This window comes from Anguilla anguilla, chromosome 9 (assembly GCF_013347855.1).
Source record: "Anguilla anguilla isolate fAngAng1 chromosome 9, fAngAng1.pri, whole genome shotgun sequence".
In the NCBI taxonomy this organism is placed as follows: domain Eukaryota; kingdom Metazoa; phylum Chordata; class Actinopteri; order Anguilliformes; family Anguillidae; genus Anguilla; species Anguilla anguilla.
This window is the reverse complement of record NC_049209.1, coordinates 13,347,628-13,371,850: the sequence shown is the minus strand read 5'-3', so window position 1 is coordinate 13,371,850 and position 24,223 is coordinate 13,347,628. Positions and strand designations below refer to the sequence as shown.

The following is a 24,223-nucleotide window of genomic DNA, read 5'->3' as shown; positions in this document are numbered from 1 at the left end:
TTGACAATGCTTGCCTGGTTGTTAACCATTTTAGTCATTGATTTGGCCTACCACAACTCACCTCATACAAAGCTGCTTGTGCGTCAAAGTTTGGACACGGTCTTTTTTCGTCCTGCAACTGTAGGTGAGATGACCTCCCATGCTATTTATTTTTGTTAGTTTTTGGGTGTATGATGCCATTCCATTTTTGGTAATTCAGGTGATATTACTGAGTCAGTCTGCCCTTCTTATTATTATTTTTTTTACATTTATTCAGCCAAGGAGAGAGGGTTATGGAGAGAAATGGAATCAGAATACATACAGTGCACTGGGTGGGAAATGGAACCCCCAGCTACATGGGGGATTTGTATATGGCGTGAGAGTGGGCTGACCTTGTGAATACGAAACATGCTCTCTCTGCGTGTCAATCTGTAGCACATTGGCTTAGGCTGGCTTAAGATGCTATCCTGTCCAGTGTTTGCATTTCTTCACTGTCAGTTTATTTCTTCAGGAAAGTCTAATTGTATACTGAACATGCTTATGCGTATGGAATATGCTTACATTATTCCTGAGGCAAGGCTCCAAATGGCATTGGGAATACCCCGTCCATTAACCTGACATTTTAACTTTTATTTGCTTTTGACGAGAAGTATACCTTATACAAATGGTCATGTTGATGGAAGACACAGGAGAAAATGAATCTGAGTTCTTAATAAATGAAAATTGTATTCCAAACGAATGCATCTGTTACATAATTCAACTAGCAGGGTCTGAAATTTAAGAAGAAAAACTGTATGATTCTACCACTATACTATTCTTATATCCATAGCAATTGTAATATTGCTCAATGATGTTATGTTACTGTCCCCGTGTTCAAACTTGGTCGGTATACTGCAGAAATATTTTAGTTTCCTAAAAGAAAAAATGGCAAAGCCCCAAATCAGTCAACTGCAACTGGGCCATTTCCCACTCCTACAAGGAGTCATGCAGAACATTTTTTTACTGAGAAGCAGAAAATGGGAGAGTAGATGAGAACCTCACATCCAAGATTTGCAATAAAAATGTTCTGAACATTTAATTCCATTTAATTATGTATTTAAGATATTAAATAATTCACAATTTAAATTAAGACAAGGACACAACAACAAATAGCTTTTCATGGCCATGGCAGAAAATGGACGCTTATAGTTTTGATATTCATTTTATTTTTCATAATTAAAGTTGAGAAGTTTTCCGTTTATTGCACAAATTTAGAGTTTATGTATAAACTCTTATAAAAAAACCCAATCACTGACATACCCCTGAACTGCAAAAGCCTTTTCTCACAGAAAGAATATGCTTATTGAAATTAAATAAACAAAAGACCGAATCAATAAAGCAGAAATCACTGATGATCAGATCAGATACAGGGTGTGATATCTTTTCCCGAGCCCGCCCAGTGTCATTGACAGAATGTGGAATTACTTACAAAATGCTTGCTCTATCTCTAGCTTCATGCGATTTGTCACAGGCGACAGGGTGAGAGAGGGGGCAGGGGGGAAGGGTCAGAGGGCAGGGACAGAAACAGGAAGACATAAGGACAAAAAGGAGGAAAAACAACCTGTTTTTTTCTTACTGTTTTTTGCTTCTCATAAAAAAACAACCTTAATTACTGGTAGACTTCTTTCAGACCACTGACAGTGTTTTTTGTTTGTTTGTTTATTTTTGTACTAGTCAACATGTCTGAATGAACCTGAACACAATTCACATCAGCCCCCCCCCCATCTCTGCCGCTGTCCTCAGTGGGAGGGTCGGTGGGCGTGTGTATAGGAAGGGGGCGGGGAGGTTGTAAGGGGAGGCTCCCTTTTTTCTGACCCAGAGAGTCAAAGATACATAAGCCACATGACTGCTGGCTGGGCTTCTTATCCAAGGCAAACAGCACGCACACGAGAGGCTGTCGCTAGCTGACTCTCTGCACATTCACAGCTTCGCTCAACTTGGCACGTGCTGCTTTTCTCAGAGGAAATTAAAACACAGCTCCCCGGCGGAGCTCAGATAAAGACCTTCCTACAGTCTCCGAGTGGCGCTGTCACGCTCGCACACTGATACATAAAAAACCGCACATACAGACGGATTCACACACCCACACACAACGTGTGCGTACACGCGCACACACGCACGTATACACACACAGACTCACTGGGAGACAAGCGCTCCCTCTCTCTCGCACACTCTCTCCCTTACAAACTCACACACGCACGCACAGACACACATACACACACACACACACACCACTATAACAGCCAGTGCCTGACAGGGAGTCGGAGTGGAGTGCAGAGATGAATGTGAAGATCCTGACGCTGGTGATCGTGCTCCTGGCGTCTCTGCTGTGCTCGGGCAGTGCCGGTAAGTCAGGGAGAACGGGCTGCCACGTCCAGCCTCCCCACGGTGCGTTTTCTCTCCCTTAAGGCAGGGTTCAGTGGACCAGTTACACAGCGTGGTTAGGCACCTGCTCCAGCACTGCACTGCAGTGCTTTTCTTCTTATTGCTTCTGTCTTTTTTTTCCTCCGGTACTGAACTTTAACAGCCAGTTATTTGCTTAGTTTTATAACTTGCTTTGACATGCAGACACGCTGCACCAGTGGCTTAGTTTGAAATGGAGAGCTCAGTGCTTTGCGTTATTTTGATTTGTGTCCTCTGCTCAGCAGAGCAGTGTGGTGACTGAATGTACTGTATGACGCTCGACTGAATCTGTACAAGTGTGTATTTGTATGTGTGTCTTGAGGCATCTGTGCTGATATTATTACAGCAGGCGTGCTGGCTGTTCTTTAGGACAATGCTTCAGTTGGCATTGTTTTATGCAAAGATGTCTGCGATAAGAGAAGCTGATAATGCAAGTGCAATGCTTTGTCAAAATGAATCCAAATTCAGCGTCCCTGCAGAGACGCACGCTCCTGTGTGTTATGAAATGGCATGGAGTAGCACTTTTAAAAAATATGCTGAGCATACCCTCAAGGGATGCATTTTAACATGTGAAAGGAAAGCAGTGGCTTGAATGAGAGAGAGCCTGCATTTGCAGGGCAAGTGATAATTTAAAGGGGAAAGAGGGAGGAGGGTTGTGAATTCCTAGATTGCTTCTCAGACCGAGACCCCTCCGCTATCGGCCGCTGCAGCTCTCGTAGGGAGGCGTTACCCCCTCGCGTTTCAGGTACCACAGCATGATGTTGGGCTCCCACCACACCCCCTCAGCTTATAGAGGCACAGTGCATTAATAAGGTTTCATTTTTCTCGAAGCGTCATGGGGTTACGAGGCTGCACGTGTGCATGAGCCTGTTATGAGGCAGCACGGCTGAGTCGCACCGAGCGCTGCGGTCGCCCCGGAGATGAGTGGCAGAGGGCGAGCGGCTCCGGGTCTCGGGTTGTCGCTCTCTCCCCGTCCCGGCGGTGCCAAGTTCGCCGGCGAGAGGCTGCGATGCTCCTCGCCGTCCGCTCGAGCTGCGGCGGGGACACGTTGGAGGGGGCGCGTGGGGGAGTGGTGTGCCGGCAGTGGGCGTGAAAGCGCTCGTCTGGAGACCGAGCGGCTTCCCGGCTCGCCGGGGGTTTGCCGGGAAATCGCAGGCTATTTCGGTCATGTGCGTCTGGCCTCCGCGCGCGCTTCTGAGCGCTGGGTCTCACGGGCGAGGGGAGGGCGGGGAAACGGAACCAAACTAATAGCGCAACAGGCAACCACGGCAACCTCATTCAATATGTCCTAAGGCAAGAGACTGCCATTTAAAGAAACGAGGGAAAGGAAAGGCTGAAATGCAGATAAATGTCAATTTTCACGCATAGGAAGATGTAGCTTATTAACTAAGCAAACTCAAGCAGGTCGGAATATTAGAAAAATAAATGTCAAACTATATCCTTCCTTTATGGATGTGAAACCTAGTGTGTCAAAAATGTAGCTGAATCATTCAGGATAACCATAACTTTGCCTTTCACTCTTTCACAACTACATAGGTAATAAACTGCATATGTAATATGTAACTGCACACACACACACAAAATGGTTTTCAGATATTAAGTTTTACCTTCCTGGTTGACTTGAGTTTGAGGATCATGGTGCTCAGGTTCTAGTCTTCGACTGTTCAGTGCTGCTGTGAGCGAAAGGACAATTCCGTGCAAGCTGTCAGCATCACTATTATTCGCCACAAAACTTTGATGTATTGTCGAACGGGGGTTTCGCACCAGCACAGCCGCCTCGGCCGAACAGCCACGCGTTCTGGGTCACCGACGCCCAGAGAGAGGCCAGGAAAATAAATACGCCGCTCATTAAGCCAGCCGCGGGCGCACAATGTTTCTTTTCAAAGAAAGAGGGAATGTTTTGAGAAACAACACGGAGAGACCTACACTAACCGCAAGCAGGAAGCATTAAATCATAATTCCCACTCATTCAGCTCACTCTGCTAATGTAAAGGTGTCTGGGCCCATGGCTGCGATTATACGGGTCGTAAAGAGAAACAAAAATGGGTCCAAACTTTTCCAGATGTGCCACAGTATGTAATGGCAGGCGAGTAACGATGATAGAGGGCGAGCTGTCAGAAGGTTATTGCAGAATTATATGGGATCGGTCAGCAGGTCTTTTGAGGTGCGGTGCATTTTTGGCAGGCAGTAGCCAAGTTGCCCCCTTCTCTCTGTGTCTCTCTCTTTCTCTCTCTCACTGAATCTCTCGCAAGGTCAGAGGTTCAGATCTATTTTGCGAATAACCTGGATTTGCTCTATATGCGGAGCAGGCAGCAAATTGCAACCAAACTGCAATTACAGCTTAGCAACAAGGAGGCTTGTCAGTGACCGCTCTGGCAAGCTGGAGGGCAAAGAGGTCTGCTTTAGAGAACCTCATCAAGCCTCAATTTACAGGAGAGCTGGAGTCCATCTGCCCAGCACTCACAGCAAATTGATTGGCTCCTTTTATTGGGTACTAGTTGAAAATTGCAGGGGGAGATGTATTGTCAGTGCAGGGTGGAAACATCTGCATGGCACTCCCTGTCAGCGGTGGCTATTACCTAAGAAAATCAAACGAATGTCAGTTTCGCGAAAGCAGCCAACCCATCCTGTACTATTTTACCTTTGGACAGGTACAGCTAGCGACAATCAATCAATCAATCAAATTTTATTTATAGAGCACATTTCATACAAGTGATGCAGCTCAATGTGCTGTACATAAAAATAAGAAAGAAGTAATTAAAAAGTGTTACAGTGGAGAAAATAGAAAACAGTACAAATAACACAGAGATACTAAAAACATTATACAGAGAGCTAAATAAAACAAAATGAAATGAAATAAAATTAAATTTAAAATTCAAAATATTTAAAGTTTAAAAATCGGAGGCATATAAGAGCATTCTACGTAAAGGCCACGCTAAAGAGGCAAGTCAGTTCCTCCTGGTTTCAGCAGGTCACTGTCTGGTATAAGACACACAGCTTTTGATGAAGTTAAACTTGAGGGCCGGCCACTTTGAGAAGTGCAATAATGTGCTTTATTGTTCTGCTAAAGTAAAAGAGGTTCATTAATTCATTCTGAAATGAATGGAAGTAGAAGAACATAAAAGGAGGCCTCCTTAATCATTACTCCATTTTTGATAGGGATGTAAAATTATCCTTATATTAGAGAAAGTTTCATCTTTGTAAATGCTTAAGATGAGGTGACTACTTGTGGAGGAGGCTAAAAGTAATTCCTCAAATATATATAACTCACTGGCAGTACAGTTGGGGTAAAATGAAAGGAGAGTATTGGGTTGAGAGGAGGGTGTTGGATTAACTCTCAAGCACAAGGGAGAGAAAGACAGAGGGAGAGAGTCAGCAGGAGGCCTGATAGACAGGGTCAAAGAGAGAGAGAAAAAAGAGACAAGGAGAGACAGCAGGAGGTCCGAGTTACACGGGTTCTGCAGGCTGTAGGCAGGGAAGGAGCACACACACTTTGAAATATTCAAAAGCCTTTAAAACTGCACAGCTGGTGGTCCTGTTTGCCTTCCCCAATTTGCAGGTGGATGAAGGAGTAAAGTAAAAAAGGCACATGGGGATAGTAAAAAAGAAAAGGCTTCAAACAATGTGACGGCATTAAATCTTCTTAAGGCTCGCACTTCTGCATTGAGGCTGTAGCTGCAAGAGACTCGGCCAGGGAGTTGTCCCTGCCACTGCGTTAGCAATCACTCCATTCAACATCAAAACATATCCCCAGACTAGACCCAGAAAACTCCATTTTCATCTTCGACAGCTTAATTAAACCCAGATATTTCAAATGACCTACCATTTCCACCTGGGCCCAGTATTAAAATGATTTATTGCTCCTGTCTTGAACATACAAAGTTACGTTTAGAGCTGTTGCCAATCTGATACGATGAGAGTGGACACTTTTATTAACTGCAGGGCTAACTGCTGAATAAATATTTTAGGTCACAAAATGAGTGTGCTTTAATTATTTTTCCACGGTCCATTTGTAAAACGTAAAGCAGCAACATATTCCAGCGTTGATGATTCTCAACAGGCCACTGGTAGCAAACACATGTTTACTAATGTCAAAATGCATCCACTATCTCAAGAGCATGTTGTTGAATCTTTAAGAAAATGAGTGCAAGTGGCATTGATGACACAACCTTGATAGATGAGATTCATTCACAGGTGTTGGTTTCTGAACCCCTGTCATAAGAACATGAGGTTCTTCATCTAGGTCTTCAAGTTCAATAATATGATTCTGTTCAGGTGACTTCAGTGTTGCCAACTAGTGGGGTCCTACTGAACCCCGCACAGCCAAAAGATTTCCAACTAGCTCTACTTTTCTCATCTTTCTCATGTTGGTATAACCTTTTATAAGCATTTAAAAAAAACTTTTAAAGCATTTATAATAAAATGCTAAATTATAAAAGATGTGTACCCATCTGGCCAGACGACAGTCCTTCAATACAACACAGGAAAATGTGATAATGAGCCCGCAAAATAGATTATTTTTTATTTTTGCAGTTGCTTCCTTGCAGGTGTTTATGTTCTGTTTTTCCCTGCTTGTGCCGCCGCATCAATCTCAGAAGCGATGCTGCGGCTGCAGGCAAGTTAGCATCCCGCACGCACATGTGAACTCTTTACTATCTGTCACCATCGACAGCAATTACACCGAGAAAGAAATGTGTGTTTCTCTCGCTCCAAACAGCAGGGTTCCAGGGAGAAAGTAATGATGTGTCAGACTCCTCTCTACTTCAGTTGTAGGAAAATACTGAAAGCTTCACAACTTTTTTACTAAGTTATTATAAAATATCTATCTTTTTCTACTGTTTGCAGCTCACCACCATGTCCCACGGTGCTTTTCTCCGAGTATAACAACAGGCTGAATTTATAATCACATTTCAAATCACATTTCTCATTTCAGGCCCTGTACTGCAGACTGCTGTTAAGAAAAGTGCCAAAATGAATATATCCAGAATTTGTAAATATATACACTATAAGTAGTTTTCAAAGCAATATTACCATATATTGAATAAACCCTTACTGTAGAACCAGTCTGCAAAACATTTTAGTCAAATGCTAAATAATTTACAGTAAACATATTTTTGCTGCAAATCTTAATACACCAATAGCTATTTGACTGGTAAAGTTTTTCAGCCACAAAAGGCTATGTGACATTGCTGCCCTTAAAATGTGGGTCATTTTCAACAGTCATTTTGTTTCTATAGTTTTTGCCAGCACACCAATCAATTATAGCCTGCTTTCACAGTCTGCATTGTAGCCTACATTCCTTTATGAAAAGACTGTGTGAAAATTACAGATTCACATGTGAATTTAGCATGTGAAATGAAATATTATAATTTTTCCCAATGTGAAAAAAAAATGTTACATGAACAGAAAATGTTCACATGCAATTGGCCTTTTTTACAAGTGAATGAAAATTTAATGTGACAGGCTTTTTCAGGTGTGAAATACAATTTTCACATGTGAAAATAAAACATGTGACTTGAAATAGCACAAGTTACCTTTTCCCACTGTCATCTTATAAGTGGGATTATTATAGCCCACATGTGTACTCTTCACATGTTGGGTGTTCCCATATAGTTTTTGAACCAGCGGCTTTCCTGGATAGATGACGTTTCAACAGCTGGCGACACTTGATTGTTCTCATGTGTAGTCACCGCCTTACTTTGCTAAGCACCTTGAAAACTGTGATAGTAGTAGGTTGTCCACAGTGTAAGGCTAAATTGTAAGATAGATTTGTGAGACTGAAAATCTTGGGTTTATCCCAAAATGTTCTTCCGTATTTACATCTGCCGGCTTCATTCAAAACTGTGATGTGATTGGACAAGCTATGAAATATCAGCTTCAAATAAGGTCAAAGTTCAAAACTTGACATTAACTTGGGGCTGCGCGCCATGCCAGACTTAACATTGCTGCCAAGTCGGGCATCAACACTCCCTCCATCCGTTTTGACGCTGATCATGTGCAAGCAGCTTTAGCCTACTAAATGCTGACTGGTGAATCTTGGGCCACACTCTAAGGCTGCTGTCCTCAGGATTAAATCCTCTTTTAGACAGCCTGCTGCTTGCTTGAGAAACCAATTCAGGAGAAACCTCACTTAAGATGCTTTGCATGACCGGCTCTTGGGTTTCTCTGCATTAAAGGGCCAGCCCACAGTAACCTCTAACCACAGATTCACCCCTCTGCGGTACTGAGGGACGATAAGTAAGCACACAGCAAACAATCTTGTGTGCTTAATTAGGTGCCTTGCTCAAACCCAGCATTTAGATCCCACTAAGCAATCTGTCACCTCATTGGCGAATGCATTCATTATTCTGGGTGCACACATACTTGTTGAGCCTTTAAACATAAGTCCAGTCCAGGAGGTCAATCTGCAGCAGCCAGCAGGCAGTACAACTCATAAAGTGAATTGAGGGAGCTAAAAGGGTGGTTATGATAGGTGGTGGGTGAAGGGTTAAGTCTGAAACTAGTCTCTATATCATCACCACGGTACGATACAAAATATCAGCCACAAAACCTCACCATCAAACGCCCGCCCTTCACCCCTGGCACTGCAATCAGGGCAACCTGAGGCAGGGCAGGTGGGCCCAATGACTCTTTAATGACACCTGAGGAGCTAAGCATGGATTCCAGGCTTGTGTGCTGAAATCTGTAAATTGGGAAGCCTGACCCATGTCAATTCAGTCAATTAACTCCTGACTGAGCGTCATTCACTGTGGCAGGCATGGAAACGTGACCTGAAATCTGCTAGGGATTGGTACCAGTTCCTGGGAGGACCTACAGTCACTGGCTGGTAGGCTCCCGATAGAGAGAGAGAGAGAGAGCGGCAGGTGCAGAAATTCAGATCATTACCATGTATTTTTTCAACTTAAATATGATAGATCCTTAGTGGCTGAGAGTGTTGTATATATGCACAAAGCTGGGAGTGCCTCCGTGTGCTCTGCTGCAGGGCTGAGTCCATAGTTGCAGACAAGAAATAAGTACAAGAACTGCAAGTCATAAGTGCATGTTCACAGTCCCAAATCCAGCAAGATGGAAATCATGCTTTAACACTAACACACACACACACACAGTCATGTACTGCTATCCTTGTGAGGACTTCCCATTGACTACATTCATTCCATAACCTCTAACCCTAACCCTAACCCTAACCACTACATGCCTAACCTTAACCTAATTGTAACCCTAACCCTAACCCTAAGTCCTAACCCAAAAACAGCCTCTTGACCTTGTGGGGACCAGCAAAAGGTCCCCACAAAGATACATTTTCCTCATCTTTCTATCATCGTGAGGACATTTGGTTCCCACAAAGATAGTATTACAAGTTCATGCACACACACGTACTGTACACACATGCACACACACACACACACGTACACCCACGCACTCATGTATGTTGCTTTCCCATGCATGCTGCAGAGGATGGAGATCATAAGGAAGAGCTGAGGGAGGGGACCCTACAGCCCTTTACCTTGGAGCCTCCAGTTTCTTACCAATCAACAGGCAAGTCCTCAGGCCCTAGAACCCCTCCCCATTGTGTTCCAGTGATGTATCACATGCACCAGTTAGTGAAGCACAGAAATGAGCCTGTATATAGTGTAACACATTAACAGGGAAGTGTGCAGTGCACAGCCCCACACTGGCTGACCTTTGCCACTGAAATTGTCTCTCATCTCAGATGAGGAGATGGGCTGTACTCTAGGGGTTCTTCAGTGATATTGTCCATGCTACTGTAAAACCTGGAGTGAGGGTAATTAGGTGTGCCTCTTCATTAGGTAGAGCTCATTACTTCCTGTCACCTTTGACTCAGGGTGCATCACTGAGACAGGCATGAATGGCAGTGGAGAGGAAAGGCCCACATGGCATCAGGCTGTGGGCGCATGCAGGCTGACTGCCCACAGACCCCCTATAGCTCCTGGCTGCTCGCCATAGCTACTGGAGCCTGCAGTCCCAGGTAGAGGTCGACATAGCCAAATTAACTGCTTACATGCAGGGGGACAAATACACAGAAAGAGAGGTATAAATAGCACAAGATGGAAGGAGTGTGGACAGGATGAAGGAGGAGAGACTAAACTGGAAGGATGCAGTGAAGGCAGTGGGGAGGACAAATGCAACAAAGACATTAAGGGCTGTGCTTTTGCGAAGCTAGTTTAAATAGCTTCGTAAAGTGTGTACTCACACGTACCTGGTTTATCCCTAGATCTAAATGTTTGTTGTTTCTGTAGCATGTAGGTTTTTACAGGTTGGGGTTGCTAGACCCAAGCCCAACCTTCCACCATTTCTGGCTGCTGGTGCTTTGAGCCAGGGTCATAGGTGAAATCTTTTAGACTATCACTTGTCAATCTCCCACCTCCCATCCTCAATCCTTAATCTGTAGCTTTCAGTCCTATTACCTATGTTCCACCACACATTCCTACATCCGTATGTCTGTAACTTCCTTGGTTCGTGGCACTGTGCTGTTCCCCTAAGGCCTGCTCAGGAGTGTTCGATACACAGCATGTGCTTCAAATCCACCAGAGCTCCACCTCTCAGTCTTCGTCATCTGATGGACAGCTGTGGTGTGATGGAAACATCCCTGTACTTTACTGACAGGCCACGGTAGAATTTACAGGAGCTCTTTGCGTGCCAGCCAACCCCAGGAGAACCAGTGAAATGGATGAATAAGGAAGCCTGATAGATGGCACCTGAGAAATGAATGGGATACTATACAACGGCCTGTTCATCGTTAGTCCCAGGAGAGGTTCCTTTCCAATGTTTGTCTTCCCCTTTTTATCAGGGAGCAAAATGGTAGCAGAAAAATGGAGGCATTCCTGAAATTCCCCCTTTATTAAACTTTAATCAGAGAATTACCGACTAGGGCCAAACCTGCACTTTGCTTCTGCTCCAAGGTCAGATCTGTGCGATAAGCCTGAGAAACGCCTTTTCCAATAGACCTCCTTCTCTCGCTTATCGCCAATCTACAAAAACACAGGGGGGGAAAGGTCAAGGAGGGCACTTCAGTCCTTTAAAGTTCCTGAAAGCTCCTGGCAACTTGTTTTTGTAGGCTACTTTTTGGAGTCCAGGGCTCCTGTATTGGAACTGTCAGAAGATTTTGATTCATTTCTCTTCCTAGCAATAAAACACCCCCAGTACGACCCACTTCCATCCAGGTGAGAAAACTCCACATGTAACAGCCAGGCTTATTGCTTTGACAGAATAACAATTTTTTATTTATTTTTTGCAGCTTTCATCTCACTTCCTGTGGCCAGACAGGCTGAGATTTTTCACCACAATGAATCTGCCATTCCTCCCTTTCGCGCTGACAGCTCAGAGCAGCCAAAGACATCTAAATTGTCTCATTATAGAGGAAGCTTTGACAGACAGAAGGCAGAGATATGAGCTCATGATACAGAGCCTTCCAGACAGCCCGTTTGTTCGTAATTGCAGGTGTGGCTTGCTGCAATCTGAGCTCTCCAGCGGTATTACAGTTCTGTAAGACCTAGATGTCTTTTTTTGGGTCGAATGGATTTTCAGAATTTGTGGTGGCCATTGTGGGTGTGCAAAGGGTTGCCTAGGTTTTCCACCTGCAGGAACTGCATCACTGATGAAGAGTGAAATCTGAGGCCGGTTACTAAACTCAAGAGCAGTTGGCGAAGTGATGCATAGTCCATAGGGCAGCCAAGTGAAGCAAACCCCCCCAACCACCCCTCCCCCCTCCCCCCTCCCCTCCCAAACACCGCAGGTGATGGTTTGATCCCCACGTGGCACTTTCTCATTTGTTCACTTTTCTTCTGCCGACCTGTCTGCAACTTTTACATTTGTGCTTTATTCAGACTGTCCAGCTCTCCTTAGTGAGAAAAAAAATCAATAGCACATGAGTTACAAGTTAATCCTCACAGATCTTTTTAAAAATGAGCAGAATGTATAGACTTCTTTAATTCGACTAGTATCTGGCATCATAAGAAGAGTGTAATGCAAGGATTAGTGAGAAGATTAGGAAGGCGGCTTTTATTTTTCAAGATGCTGAAATATGTTCTCCTGGATGAATGAATTAGTTCACCGTTCATTGCAAATGTACATCATTTTCCCAACAGAATATTAAGCAAAGAATTAATTTGGGCTGTCTGCCATTTGGGAACAGCCCTTAGAAAATATAGAATTTTGGCCTTTAAATGTGTATTCCTTGTCATCTACTGTATGCAAATCTCAGCTCTTTGAAACTGTACAAGTGTGCTCTTCATGTGTGGAGGAGAAAAATAAATACTTTTTATAGAAGTGGGTTGGGGTTAAATGCTTCCACTTGCCTTCCCTGCTACATTTATTTAATATTTTACTTTAAACTGAACTTTTACTCATAGTGACATTTTATGAGGAAGAAATGTCAGAGAAATCTATGTTATGATTCTGAAAGTCTTGACTTTTTTGACACCAGTCTCTGACAGTTTTGGAATGGGTCTGAATTGTGCCCACATCTATGATGAAACATACAGCATTGCTAAAGTTTGTCCACGTTGGAATGGAAAAACCCTGAATATTTGGCATGAATATATTGGTATCAGAAATAATGATTAATTGTTGTGTGTTTTCTTCTGATCTATTTATAAAGAAATGTGTATTTATTTCGATCAGTGCTAATTAAGTCCCTTGGTTGATGGTCTGTATGGACTCCAAGATATTTATCTTGGAAAAGTTACAAAACTAACAAAGTTTCCACATGTTTTTGTGAGTTTCTTAATGGAACTGTTCTGGTCCATATATAGTGGGAGCTAGAAATGTCTTCACACAGTTTGTGTGATGTCATTGAGGCTTCTGACAGAGAAGCCTGTGGGATTGTGTGTTTATTTTTGGGAAAGGGTATTTGACTCACTGTAAAAGATGCCCTCTTTAGGATTGTAGATATATTTTAGGGTGTAGGATGGCAGCTAAGGACAAAACAGAGATATTGTTAAATTTGTGAGAAGAGGAAAAACAGTTGGGACACAAACAGGGCAGACATTTCAGGCTTTATGGAAGATGGGGAAACTGCAGCATCCACCTTAGGAAATTACCTGTGCAGATTCTGAACTAAAGTATAGCTTGGAAGCCATAAAATACAAAAGAACGTGCTTGATTCAGCAGCCCGAGTCCCTTCTGTTCCTCTGGGAAAAAGATGAGGCTGATGAATGATGATTTAGATGAATGAACACCAGCCAAGCTCTGCCTCTGGTTCAGCAAATTGAAATTGTGAATATTTATAGAGCTCACCTCAATAATTTTTCCCAGCTTGAGCTTTGGGATTTTTCCACTCCGTTGGTATCGCAGTTTGTGTGAATCGAAAGCTTTCAGGGAATATCTGGAGATATCATAAATGAAAAAGAAACCAAGCAACAGGTGGAGACTTGAAGTCAACAAAAAGTGTTACATTACACTTAGGCATTTTGCAGTCTCTTATCTAGATCAACTTACACAGCTTACAGTCTTTACATACAAACCATTCATAGAGTTGGAAATTTCATTGAAGTAATCTGGGTTAAGTACCTTGCTCAAGGTTACAACGGGAACACCTGAGAATTGAAATTGCAACCTCAGACTTACAATCCACTACTCTAAGCATTGCGCTACACTGCTGCCCTGCACTGCTGAGTTTGCAAGGACAGTGGCAATGGACCAGGCAGTTTGTCTGCGTGGGTCTTAAGGGATTGAGACGCTCTTATTGCAAGATGACTGAAAACATCTGTAGGCTCATGGACGTGAGCGTGCTCTCCTCCCCCTCTCAGTATGTGCAGCGTTGGGGGTGGGGGGTTGGTTTGACACTGGTCCACGGACAAATATCTGCATTTAATTGCATTATGACTTACAACGTGAGATGTCATGGGTACAGAATACTGCAGTTCTGAAAAAAAAAATGGGCAAATTACCCATCTGCTTCACTTTGGTGGCACCCCGTCCTCTGCACATTGACTAATGATCTAAAAGGCTGGGTGGGCCCACACATGCCCGCTCCTTTGGATAATGATTAAGCTTTACGTGTATTGAAGGCTGCTATTTTAAGCCTTTGAACAGATTATTAGTAGGTGTGGAACAATAACAAAGTAGAGTGCTAATATTGTGATGACTCATAATTTGTGATAACTTATGTCTTATGTTTGCACAATATGTCTCAATATGGACAGTTATACACATGTGAATGAGCATAGATAGATAGATAGATAGATAGATAGATAGATAGATAGATAGATAGATTGCTAGGTACAGTAGGTGTACATTGATAGGTATGTGTAGTTCTGATTAATGTTGACAGATGTGTTCCTCCCACAGGGCCCATGACCTCCACAGAGCCTGGCAGACCATTAGAGGAGGGGGTTGTGAGGAAGGTGGCACAGCCAAGCCCAGTCAGGAGCGCCCAGAGCCACAGACCGGCCGGCTGGAAGAGGAGACGTCCTCGGCCTCGCCTCTCTCACAAGGGGCCCATGCCATTCTAGAGCAGGTCAGTGATGTGCGCCGTCTCCTGTGGGCAACAACAACAACTTTTAAATTCGGTTCTCATCACAGTACACTTTCATCTGATGTAGTTGTGCACATCAGTCCCCCCTAGGCATTTTTTTTTTTTTAATCACATCCGTAAATTATGAAGTAATTGTTTCCCATTGATTTAGCCGGTTAAACTACTCCATAATATGTAGGACACTTTCATCAGCATCTGACATTACTTACTAATCTGGTTATTCAGGGGTTAAAACCATGGAAAAAGAAACTATCCAAATGCTTAGATCGTAAACATTTTCATTTGTTCAAGGAGCCATTCTACAGCTCTATGGAAAACAGATTATCTCCATAAACGTGGATACAGCATGACCCCATCTAGAGAAATGTCTGCATTCAACTTTTAGAAGTACTTGGACGGTTTGTCTGGGAGTCATTGAGAAGCTTGTAAATCTGACTGTTCTCCCAGCACAATTGTATGCTGAGACTGAGATATTCGAAAACAGGGTAATATGAAGAACGGGTAACTTTAAATGTTCACAAACCCACATCCCTGCCCACAACACAGATGCGTTATTGTTGGCAAGGAGAAAACCACATCTTTATGAGGTTATTGGACTTCAGCCTCTCCTTTCAATATCCCCAATAACTCCTTAGGTTTTATTTACAGATCGTGTAACCCAATACATTGCTGTGGGTGGCAGGCTTTAAGGCTTAGAAACTGCACTTAGAGTACCTATGTCAACTTTTGAGGGTGAAAAGTCCTATTCTATTCAAGCAAATTCAATCACAGCCATTTACCAAAAACAATATCCTGGAGAGCCCAGTTTCACAGAGAAACTTTCTCTCTCACAGAATCACTCTCACTCTTACAAGAGGATGTTTGACTTTTCATCTGAGCTACGATTTTCTTCGTGATATCTTTAATCAGAGGAAAGCTGTAGAAAAACATATTTCCATTCTGTTTGCTCAGCCTTAATGTCACAGGCTCCAAAAAAGCCACCAAGTAATTTAATACAGCTCAGAGGAAGTTATTTCACACTGCAACTCTCTAAGAAGGGACCTGTCATATCCCAGAATTTCTATGAAGTGGCTCATGTCTGTGGTTGCTCTTTTTTTCAAAATTGAAAAGCAGTCTTCTATGATGACAGACTTAAACAATGGCATTACAATTAGGAATCATAAACGTAACATCTTGACCCTGTATCAAAACCCTATGGTATTTCAGGCTGTAGTTCACTCCTCACCTCACTTGAGTGCACCCCTTTGTTAACTGGACTTTGAAAAGGGAAAAACAGCTTGGGTTGGAGTGAACCGGAGCGGGTTCCATTTGTCCCACTGCTCATTCATTCACATTTTTATCTCATGCTTGTGATGAGACAGGAGATCTCTGTGGAGGGCATGACCTTCCCGCAAGGGAGCTCTACTATAAATTCTCCCACAAGAAGAAAACCTCTTTTGTTGTTCCCTAATGAAACAGTTAATCGCTTTCCAGGTTTATGAAAGAAAGGAGGTGGGACTTTTATTTCTTCCTCACTTTCACAGTCTGTTACTTATTATTCTTTCAGTTGCTTTTTTGTGTTTATTTTTAATGGATTTTATAAACCCCTCTGGCTACAAAAGCAAAACTGAACCTCAAGGGAGTGGACAGAATTTGGCCTGAGCCAGACCTTCAGGATTTGAAGGAAAAGTGACACCTCCCAAGTACAATTCATTGCTTGTCCATTAAATCCTTAGCATCTCTTCTCAGCACGTTTAGCGGTCAATGCTCGTTTTGAGAGCTGGAATGCTGGCCGGACAATGATAGAGTCCACAGGATGTTGTGTGGCTGTATAAAAAGAGACGGCTCAGTGACTCACAATACCACTTCAGCAATACAAGACCAAGACATTTTTGAGAGATTCCTCCTCTTGCAGCTTTCATGCCTGGTTCATTTCATAGTTCATCGCTTTCAGGCTTTTTGTTCCAGATCCCTCAGACACAGTAACAAGGACCAATATACTTCTCCTGCCTGCAAATTGAGCCTCAATGGCTACTGGGCAATGGCAGCTCGTAAAATTGCAAATCCCCACAGTTAGCATTCAGGTTGGTTTATCTGAGGCATCTGTAAGAACCTAAAGTGATTTTTTAAAAACACAGATTTTCTTTTATATGATTCTCTTTTACGTCTCTTTTTCTCATTTTACTTCGGTCAAAGTTCAGCACCAATAATTAAGAAATTATCTCTAAAAGTGTAATTATGAACCTGTATCAAAATTGTACAGCCATTGCAACTTCAGGGCAGGCTAACTGGTAGATATATTATAGCCAAATGGATGTCTATCATAGAAATCATACTAAACAAGTAATTGTTAAGCGGAGTGAAAATCAAGTGGTCTCAGCCAGGGTGGTCTGAAAGGCACAATGGATAGAAAGGAATGTGACTATTTTTCCTAGCCTGGTGAAAAGCCCTCGGTATGGAAGGGCTCTGACACGTAGCGGTCAGACCACTTTATGTCTGAAGTACTGTAACGTACAAACGATCTGAAGCAGGGCAGGGCTAGAATATATCATCACAGGGGGCTTGGTGGGTGAGAGCAGTGCTTTCTATTGGTTCTACTGACCAAAATATTTTAAAATTTATGACTGTAAAATAGCCGATAACTGATTTATGTTTATGTTAGGTTATCATCACATACTGAGGCAAGCAGGCCTAGTGCATGTCCTGATAATACACAGTGGATTTTTGCCAGAAAGCATGTGCTCAGTGACACAAAAAAGTAAAAACAGGTTGCCAGCCACAATACAATTTCTCAGCATCAAGGACAGCAGACATGGCTCTGGATTGCATGGATTGGTGAATGATTCAGCACCACCATCAGCAGTCCTCTTTAAGCTCAGTACACAAGACCTACATTCAAAGAAGGACACAAAGTGGTCTATAACACTGCCACTTTTCAAAAATACAGTTATATCTGTAGCACCATAGGTTCTACCAATTCAAAGACAACATAAACATGGCAGTCTAGAACACTATAGATCTATTCAAAGATGAAGTAGACACGGTGGCCTGCAACACTATAGGTCTGTATTCAAATATAAAACAGACATGGTGATCTAGTGTTACAACTACAAAGCAGACACAGCACAAGCAATGAAGACACACAGGCAGTCACGCACACATGCCGAAATGCGATGAGGAACGAGTTGATCTTTTTATCTATTCTTTCCTCTTAATCTAATTTGAAGTAAATAAACAAGACGTTCCACTCACTGTGTTGTTGTCTCTGCTCAGTTGATGTAGCCCAGTACATGGCATTGTTTGATGCATGCCATGTTCATTCCATCATCATCAACAGAAAAAAGTACAATCCAAACAGATGAACAAACTATGCTCTGAACACAGGCATGTATTAGAGTTAGTACAAGCAGCAACGGTTGTATTTTCCAAGAAAGTTGACCTGCAAAGAGTAAAGTAATGAACACAGCTCTGCTGCAGAGCTTTATAAAATTAGCAACAAGAGCCTTCCAGGGTTTCGCTAAATCAAATAAATAAAACAAGGGAAATTTGTGTATAATTTATTTTTCTTTGGTCTTTAGTGCATCCCCATTAAAAAGTAATAGCCATTTGAAACAATAAATCCTTATGGAGCTAATAGTGGGGGCCCTTCTGAGGGTAAGGACCGGGGAGATCACACCTTTGCCCTCCCCTCCCTCTGCTATTGATCTGCAGTGATTTCTCAAACCTTTATTTGAAGAAATTCCCAAAATTCCTTACTTGAAATGTTCTCTTTTCTGGGTGTGATGCTTGCAGTAAGATTCATCCCTACCCAGGATAATCTTCCCCATGTTTTAGCTTCACAGTCCATTACCCTTCACTGGTGGGTAACGCTTTTTCCAGAAACAGTTGGGCCAGGCCATTCTCCCACCACCCTCAAACTGAACAATCCAAACTTTTAACAGCTAAGTGAGGGGAGAGAGCCTTTTATGCTCATCCACATTGGTCCATCAGTATTGAACCCGTTAGTGAGTCTTTGAAGAAAACCGGTGCTTTGTTAGAGCCCTGACCAAGTGACCATGTACTCTTGCTCACTGACCAAATCCCCCCTGGGCTTGGAACCAAGATGTGATCCAAATGGCCTCTTCTCCAGCTGTGAACCAGTTTGGATGAGCAGGCAGGGACATGAGCTCAGCCCTTTTTGCTGTGCGCCCTGTATGTAATGATGAGAAGATGCCAAGATCACCAAATAATCTATTCGCTTGAGGAAATTAGTTTTTCATAAAAGTCAGATGCAAATGCTATGTTTGCATGCTTGTTTCCACAACAAAATTGTAGTAATCTTGCAACAAAACACTACCCTGTCTCATGAAAGTTACTGTCTGCTATTTTACATGTGTCTGGCTGTGATGTGTCAGAGCAGAACTTTAAAGCATGGGCACGGTTTACTTCAAAACTAGTGGTCCAGTCACTCTGCAGTCATAAAAGTAAGATGGCACATGTGGAGACTGGCCTTGGGAAGGGCAAAGACAGACCAGCTGCTCTCTCACACAGAGGGAACCAGCAGTGGGCTCCAAGCATGTGTCTGGGTGGGAGACTGGCTCTGCTTATTTACTCAATTTCACCCTCCATAAACTCCCAGGCTCAGCGAGGTGCTGCGGGATTATGGGAGAACTATCGCCTCCAGCAGATGGATACTTTTGCCATAGATAAGACAGCAGAGAGGATTAGTGTTAATCAGGAAAAGGGTTGTAGAGACATTTTCTGCAGGATCCCAAAGACTTTTGGGAGGAGGGAGGATAAGAGAGGCACCAGCCGGCCTATTAACCTTACTAGAGGGAGTAGCAGGTAGAAGAAACTGTTCACCTGTCTCTGCTAGCCTCCACTGATCTAACCAAAACATTAACACTTGTACAAAAAAAATCATAGGACCACAGTATGATTCAGATACAAAATCCTTTAATAGCATGAAACATGTTTTATGCCATATAGATATGCACCATCAGCCTTCTATTGCTGCCAATTTATGTCAAGGTAGATCAAGGTACACAGGTGAGTTATTGTATAATAAACTCACATGCATATTTCATTGAAGCACAATTAATCACCAGCTGTGGCAGAGGGCATTGATTACCTTTCTAAATCTGGCAGCCTTCATTCAATACACGTAACACGGCTCTAGTGTTTCCTTTCTAAATCTAGTTTGTAGCAGGCTTAGATTTTTAAAGGTAATACTGTGGGGAAGTCATATTAGGTCGTGTTACTGTATTTTCAAGCCAGTGGAAAAATGGCCGGAACACTTTTTTCCATCAGGTTTAGTGCACAGTAACCTTGTGCAGTATATTGTGCTGTCAGGACCAGCAATGACCTTACCAGTGATGTCCCATGTCTTTGCTTCCCACAGGCATGGCCAAGAACAACCACCCCCAGGTTCTGACTTCTGTGCTCCTGTTCCTCTACACTGGAGGCCGTGCAACAGGGGCCTAGGTCAGGCCAGCTTGAAGAACTCCGTGCCTCCTGGTTCTTTTAGCAGCTTATTTGTCTGCCCAAGAAACTGGACAAGCTTTTTTGCCCTCGGCTCTGCAAAGGATTGGTGGGGGGTGGGGGGGAGGGCAGGTTACCTACGCTGTAAGATTCTCTCTCTGTTTTTCCCCTCTTTCCTCTCCCTGGCATTGCACACTTTGCATGCCTTCTGGCCTGTGGGGGTGTCGGTTCCAACTAGTGTTAGTCTTAAAGCGTCAGATGCTTCCTTGAGGTGTGGTGTTCTGTCTGGTATAAGGTGATCATGACCATTAATTCCATACCCATATGACTGTTTATATTTAGGAGTGGCAGGGGTGATGGCAGTGTGGGGGGGGATTAGTGGTTGAGTGAAGTAACTGTCAATGGACCCCACACTTGGGTCTGGCTGAACTCTAAATCCAGATCAGATCAGGTGAACTTCACAAAGGCTCTTAAGCAGCTTAGCTCAACAACAGACTTTCCTCAAAAAATTAAAGGAGCTGAACCTGTTATTCTGCTGTTGCCCTGTGATCTTATTTAGTTTTTACAATGGTGATTGTTACTCCAAATGAATAACCATAATGAGGTTAAGTGAACTTGAGAGGAATTTATCCAGGTCGTAAATGAAGGTATTTGAGCACCTCGTGCAAATGAAATGCAAACCCAGACACACACCCTCCTTAAAGCTTAGCGGTTCATTTATTCATAAGGGAGATGCTATCTAAAAATTCTGGAACGCTTGCATCCCACCGTTGGTTCTAATGCACAATCCCAAGCCCTGTCATAATATCGCAAAGCCTCACCTTCTGCACACCCAGATCCTGCACAGCTGTTGTATATGACTGTTAACATGGCCAGGAGTAATCTGCAGCACAGGCAAACTTCTCCTGCATTCAGTGAAGTGCCAAATAATCATCCATTACACAACACTGTCCGGATGAGACAGGTCACCTCTCGTTTTAAAGAAACCATTGACGCATATAGTAAGTGGGCATTTTTGTAAAAAAAAAAAAAAAAAAGGTTAATGTTCTAAATTTGACTGCATGCTCAAGGGAGGATGTATGAAAAAATTGGACCAAAAAAAACTGTTCAGCACTTACTTGACATTTTGATATATAAGCCACCTTATTCAGCCTTCCCACAGTGCACCTGTTCTAGAGAGCTGGCACAAGGGAGTTTTCACACCTGACTCACCTCCATTGTGGGCCGAGGCTTTTTGATTGGTGTGCCCTGATGCCTTTTCATTTTATTGAAAATTGTTCTGATTTTGCTGATTTTGGATTTTTCTTTTTCTTTTATATAAAGGTGCTTTGAGGCTCGTCGAAAAGCAGTGTTTGATATGTGCATTATGAAATTGACACACATACAGCGGCATGTACAGCATATATACTTACTCTGCAACCCTGTCCGTGCATGCGCTGCTAGCCCTGTGTCCGGATGCAGTCCTTACTGAACACTGTGTCTTTGGTGCAGCTGCAACTTAGCTTCATCCTGCAAGGCACAGGTGGTCCCACCTTTCAGAAATCGGGTCATAAAAACCCAGTGGATAATCTCTGTCCTCTGGGCCACGCTAGATAAATCGTTTCATTTGTGAAACAAAAGAATCACATTCATGACCTCCTGACAATTATGGTGGTTCACAAAACTAAAACTAAAACAAATTCAAATTAAATAGAATATATAAGCGCAAATTGAAGAGGAAGTGTAGTTCAATTGATATTTACACTGCTCAGGAAATTTGTCTTTGTATAAAGCTCTGATTTTCATCAAACAAGTGGACCTACAGGACAGCACCGCCAAAATTACACACCTGGGGCTCTTAGGTCTTCAAAAAAAAGAAAAATGCAGGGCATACAGGATTCTCCCTCTAGAAACAAGAATAAAAAGCTGTTCATTTTAGCTGCCTCTGTCTCCTGTGGCAGCACCTCTTATTAAGACAGTGTCAGTAATCGCAGGGGTAATGCACCCAGCCAAGCTCACCTTGATTAAAAATGTATTAAATCTGAGGGCACTCTGAATACTAATAATTTTCACTCCCACTATCATTCACTCCTACCATTCAAAAGGGAGCTGGAGGTTTGATTCATGTGTGTCCTTTAGGGTGCTGGTGGGGGTGGTATGAAAAGGGGATGTGTCACCGAGAGGAGTACAGACCAGTCAGGTCCCCATCTTTCCTAGGGTGTGCCTTTTGTGGTGCTGAGTTATCAATGTAATCAATGCCCTGCTTTTGACGCGTGACTGTATCAGCCCCATTTGCATTAGCAGAGCTACCTATCCACAGAACTGGAACCAACTGTTGCGTGACAGAAAAGGTATTGGCATTCCCTTTTGTGCTGTCACTAAAAATGTAGCCGCTACGCTCTCCGAGGAAAACACCACCAAGATTTCCAAATCAATGGCAGCTCAGTGGAAACGTTTTGTATCCGCTCCAAGTGCCCCATTCCCCCAGCCATTGGCCAGCTTCCCCTCCGGACCTCTTGGTATGGATATGCAGAGCAGCGCTTTTGCAGTTGGAAAAGGAAAGAAAACCTGAAAATTCTTCCTTTGCTGTTTAATGTTTTTTCAATGTACAGTGACTGTTTTTTGTTGCCTTGCTGGCTGTCCAAAGCTACTTTGAATTCAGTCTGGAAAGCACTATTTGCTATGATAGCACAGGCTTAGACAAGGGCCTGCAGCACAATACAAAATATGTGGCAAGTACATTAAAGCTTCCATGCATTTCACTGTACAGCCCACAGTCTCCTCGAAGGCAGCAGATTAATGGGGCTTGGGGCATAAAGAGGCTAACACATCAAGGCTCAAGCCCAAATGATGAATCAATGCATTACGTGCAGAGAGCAGAGGTTTCTTCTTAATGGACTTCCAGCAAAGCTTTACACCAGAGAAACGATTCCCGATTTTCTTTCTCTCTCTCTCACTCTCTCTCACATTCTTCCTCATTACATCACAAGGCCTGGGTAATATTGTTCCTATGCACAAAAAAAAATGTTTCATGATTTAATGACTGATGTTTGGGGTTTTAGCTCTTGTTCACTCTTGGTAATGTGCATTTGGCTGGGGCTAGGATTGGCAGGATTGTGAGAAATATGAAAAGCCCTGGGGAAAGAGGGTAGAAGGCAAGTGAACCACCAGCATGCAAAGTGTGGCAAAAAGCCTCGCTCACTGTTTTTTCTTGTGGCTCAGCTGCAGACACCCACACCCCCCTCCCCCTTCACTCATGAGAGACCATACAAACCTAATGGTGCCACAATCCTGTCCATAGGTTGTCATAGCATTAGCTTTGCTGGCACTTTTTGTTTCAAACAGTATAAGCTTAACATGTTCTGCACATGTGAAACAGAGGAAAGGCAGGAAGGCAGGTGTGCAGCATGTCTCATTTATTTTCTGTTAATAATAACACAAGCTGTGGAATCAGCCATTTGAAATCCTACCACTATCCTAAGACCACTAGCTGAACAATCAACCGGATAACTAGATTGGATCTCCCAGAGGAATGACATAAGTCCTAGAATTACCTTTCATTAGCCCTAGCAGCTTCTGATAGGATTTAAGGCCCAGAATAGAACAGCCTACATGTGGCACTTTTTGTACGGTCAGTCTGTCTCACACCTTTACTCCACAGTGTGGAATGAGAGAAACGGAATAAAGAATTTTGGCCCCTGCCATCCAGTCAGTATCACAGCATCACAAAGCTAATGTTCCAATGCCACTGTAATATTACTCCCAGTCTCTCATCTTTACTGTTGAAGATATGTGCTCATATTAGCCAACTGGGCCAAATGTACAGTCAGTCTCTGTCTCTGTTTTGGTGTTGAACTGGGCAAAAGTGTAAAAAAAGAAAATTAAACT

General features: G+C 43.1%; 1 protein-coding gene across 2 annotated transcripts; it reads left to right on the top strand.

Moving 5' to 3' along the window:
- Positions 1-1,872: 1,872 nt before the first annotated feature.
- apln (apelin) lies at positions 1,873-24,223 on the top strand. Of its 2 annotated transcripts, none has more exons than XM_035434509.1 (3): positions 1,873-2,364; positions 14,731-14,899; positions 20,277-24,223. In XM_035434509.1, the coding sequence occupies exons 1-2, from the start codon at positions 2,298-2,300 to the stop codon at positions 14,892-14,894; spliced, it is 231 nt and encodes a 76-aa protein (XP_035290400.1). In that variant the 5' UTR covers positions 1,873-2,297; the 3' UTR covers positions 14,895-14,899; positions 20,277-24,223. The 2 variants fall into 2 exon arrangements, with proteins under 2 accessions (XP_035290400.1, XP_035290399.1); XM_035434508.1 differs by lacking the exon at positions 1,873-2,364 and adding an exon at positions 9,841-9,957.

Bases quoted from the DNA above. Each gene is read 5' to 3' on its own strand.
- apln (XM_035434508.1), top strand. From the start codon at position 9,861: ATGCATGCTGCAGAGGATGGAGATCATAAGGAAGAGCTGAGGGAGGGG. The intron at 9,958-14,730 runs GCAAGTCCTCAG...TTCCTCCCACAG, and splicing joins AGTTTCTTACCAATCAACAG to GGCCCATGACCTCCACAGAG.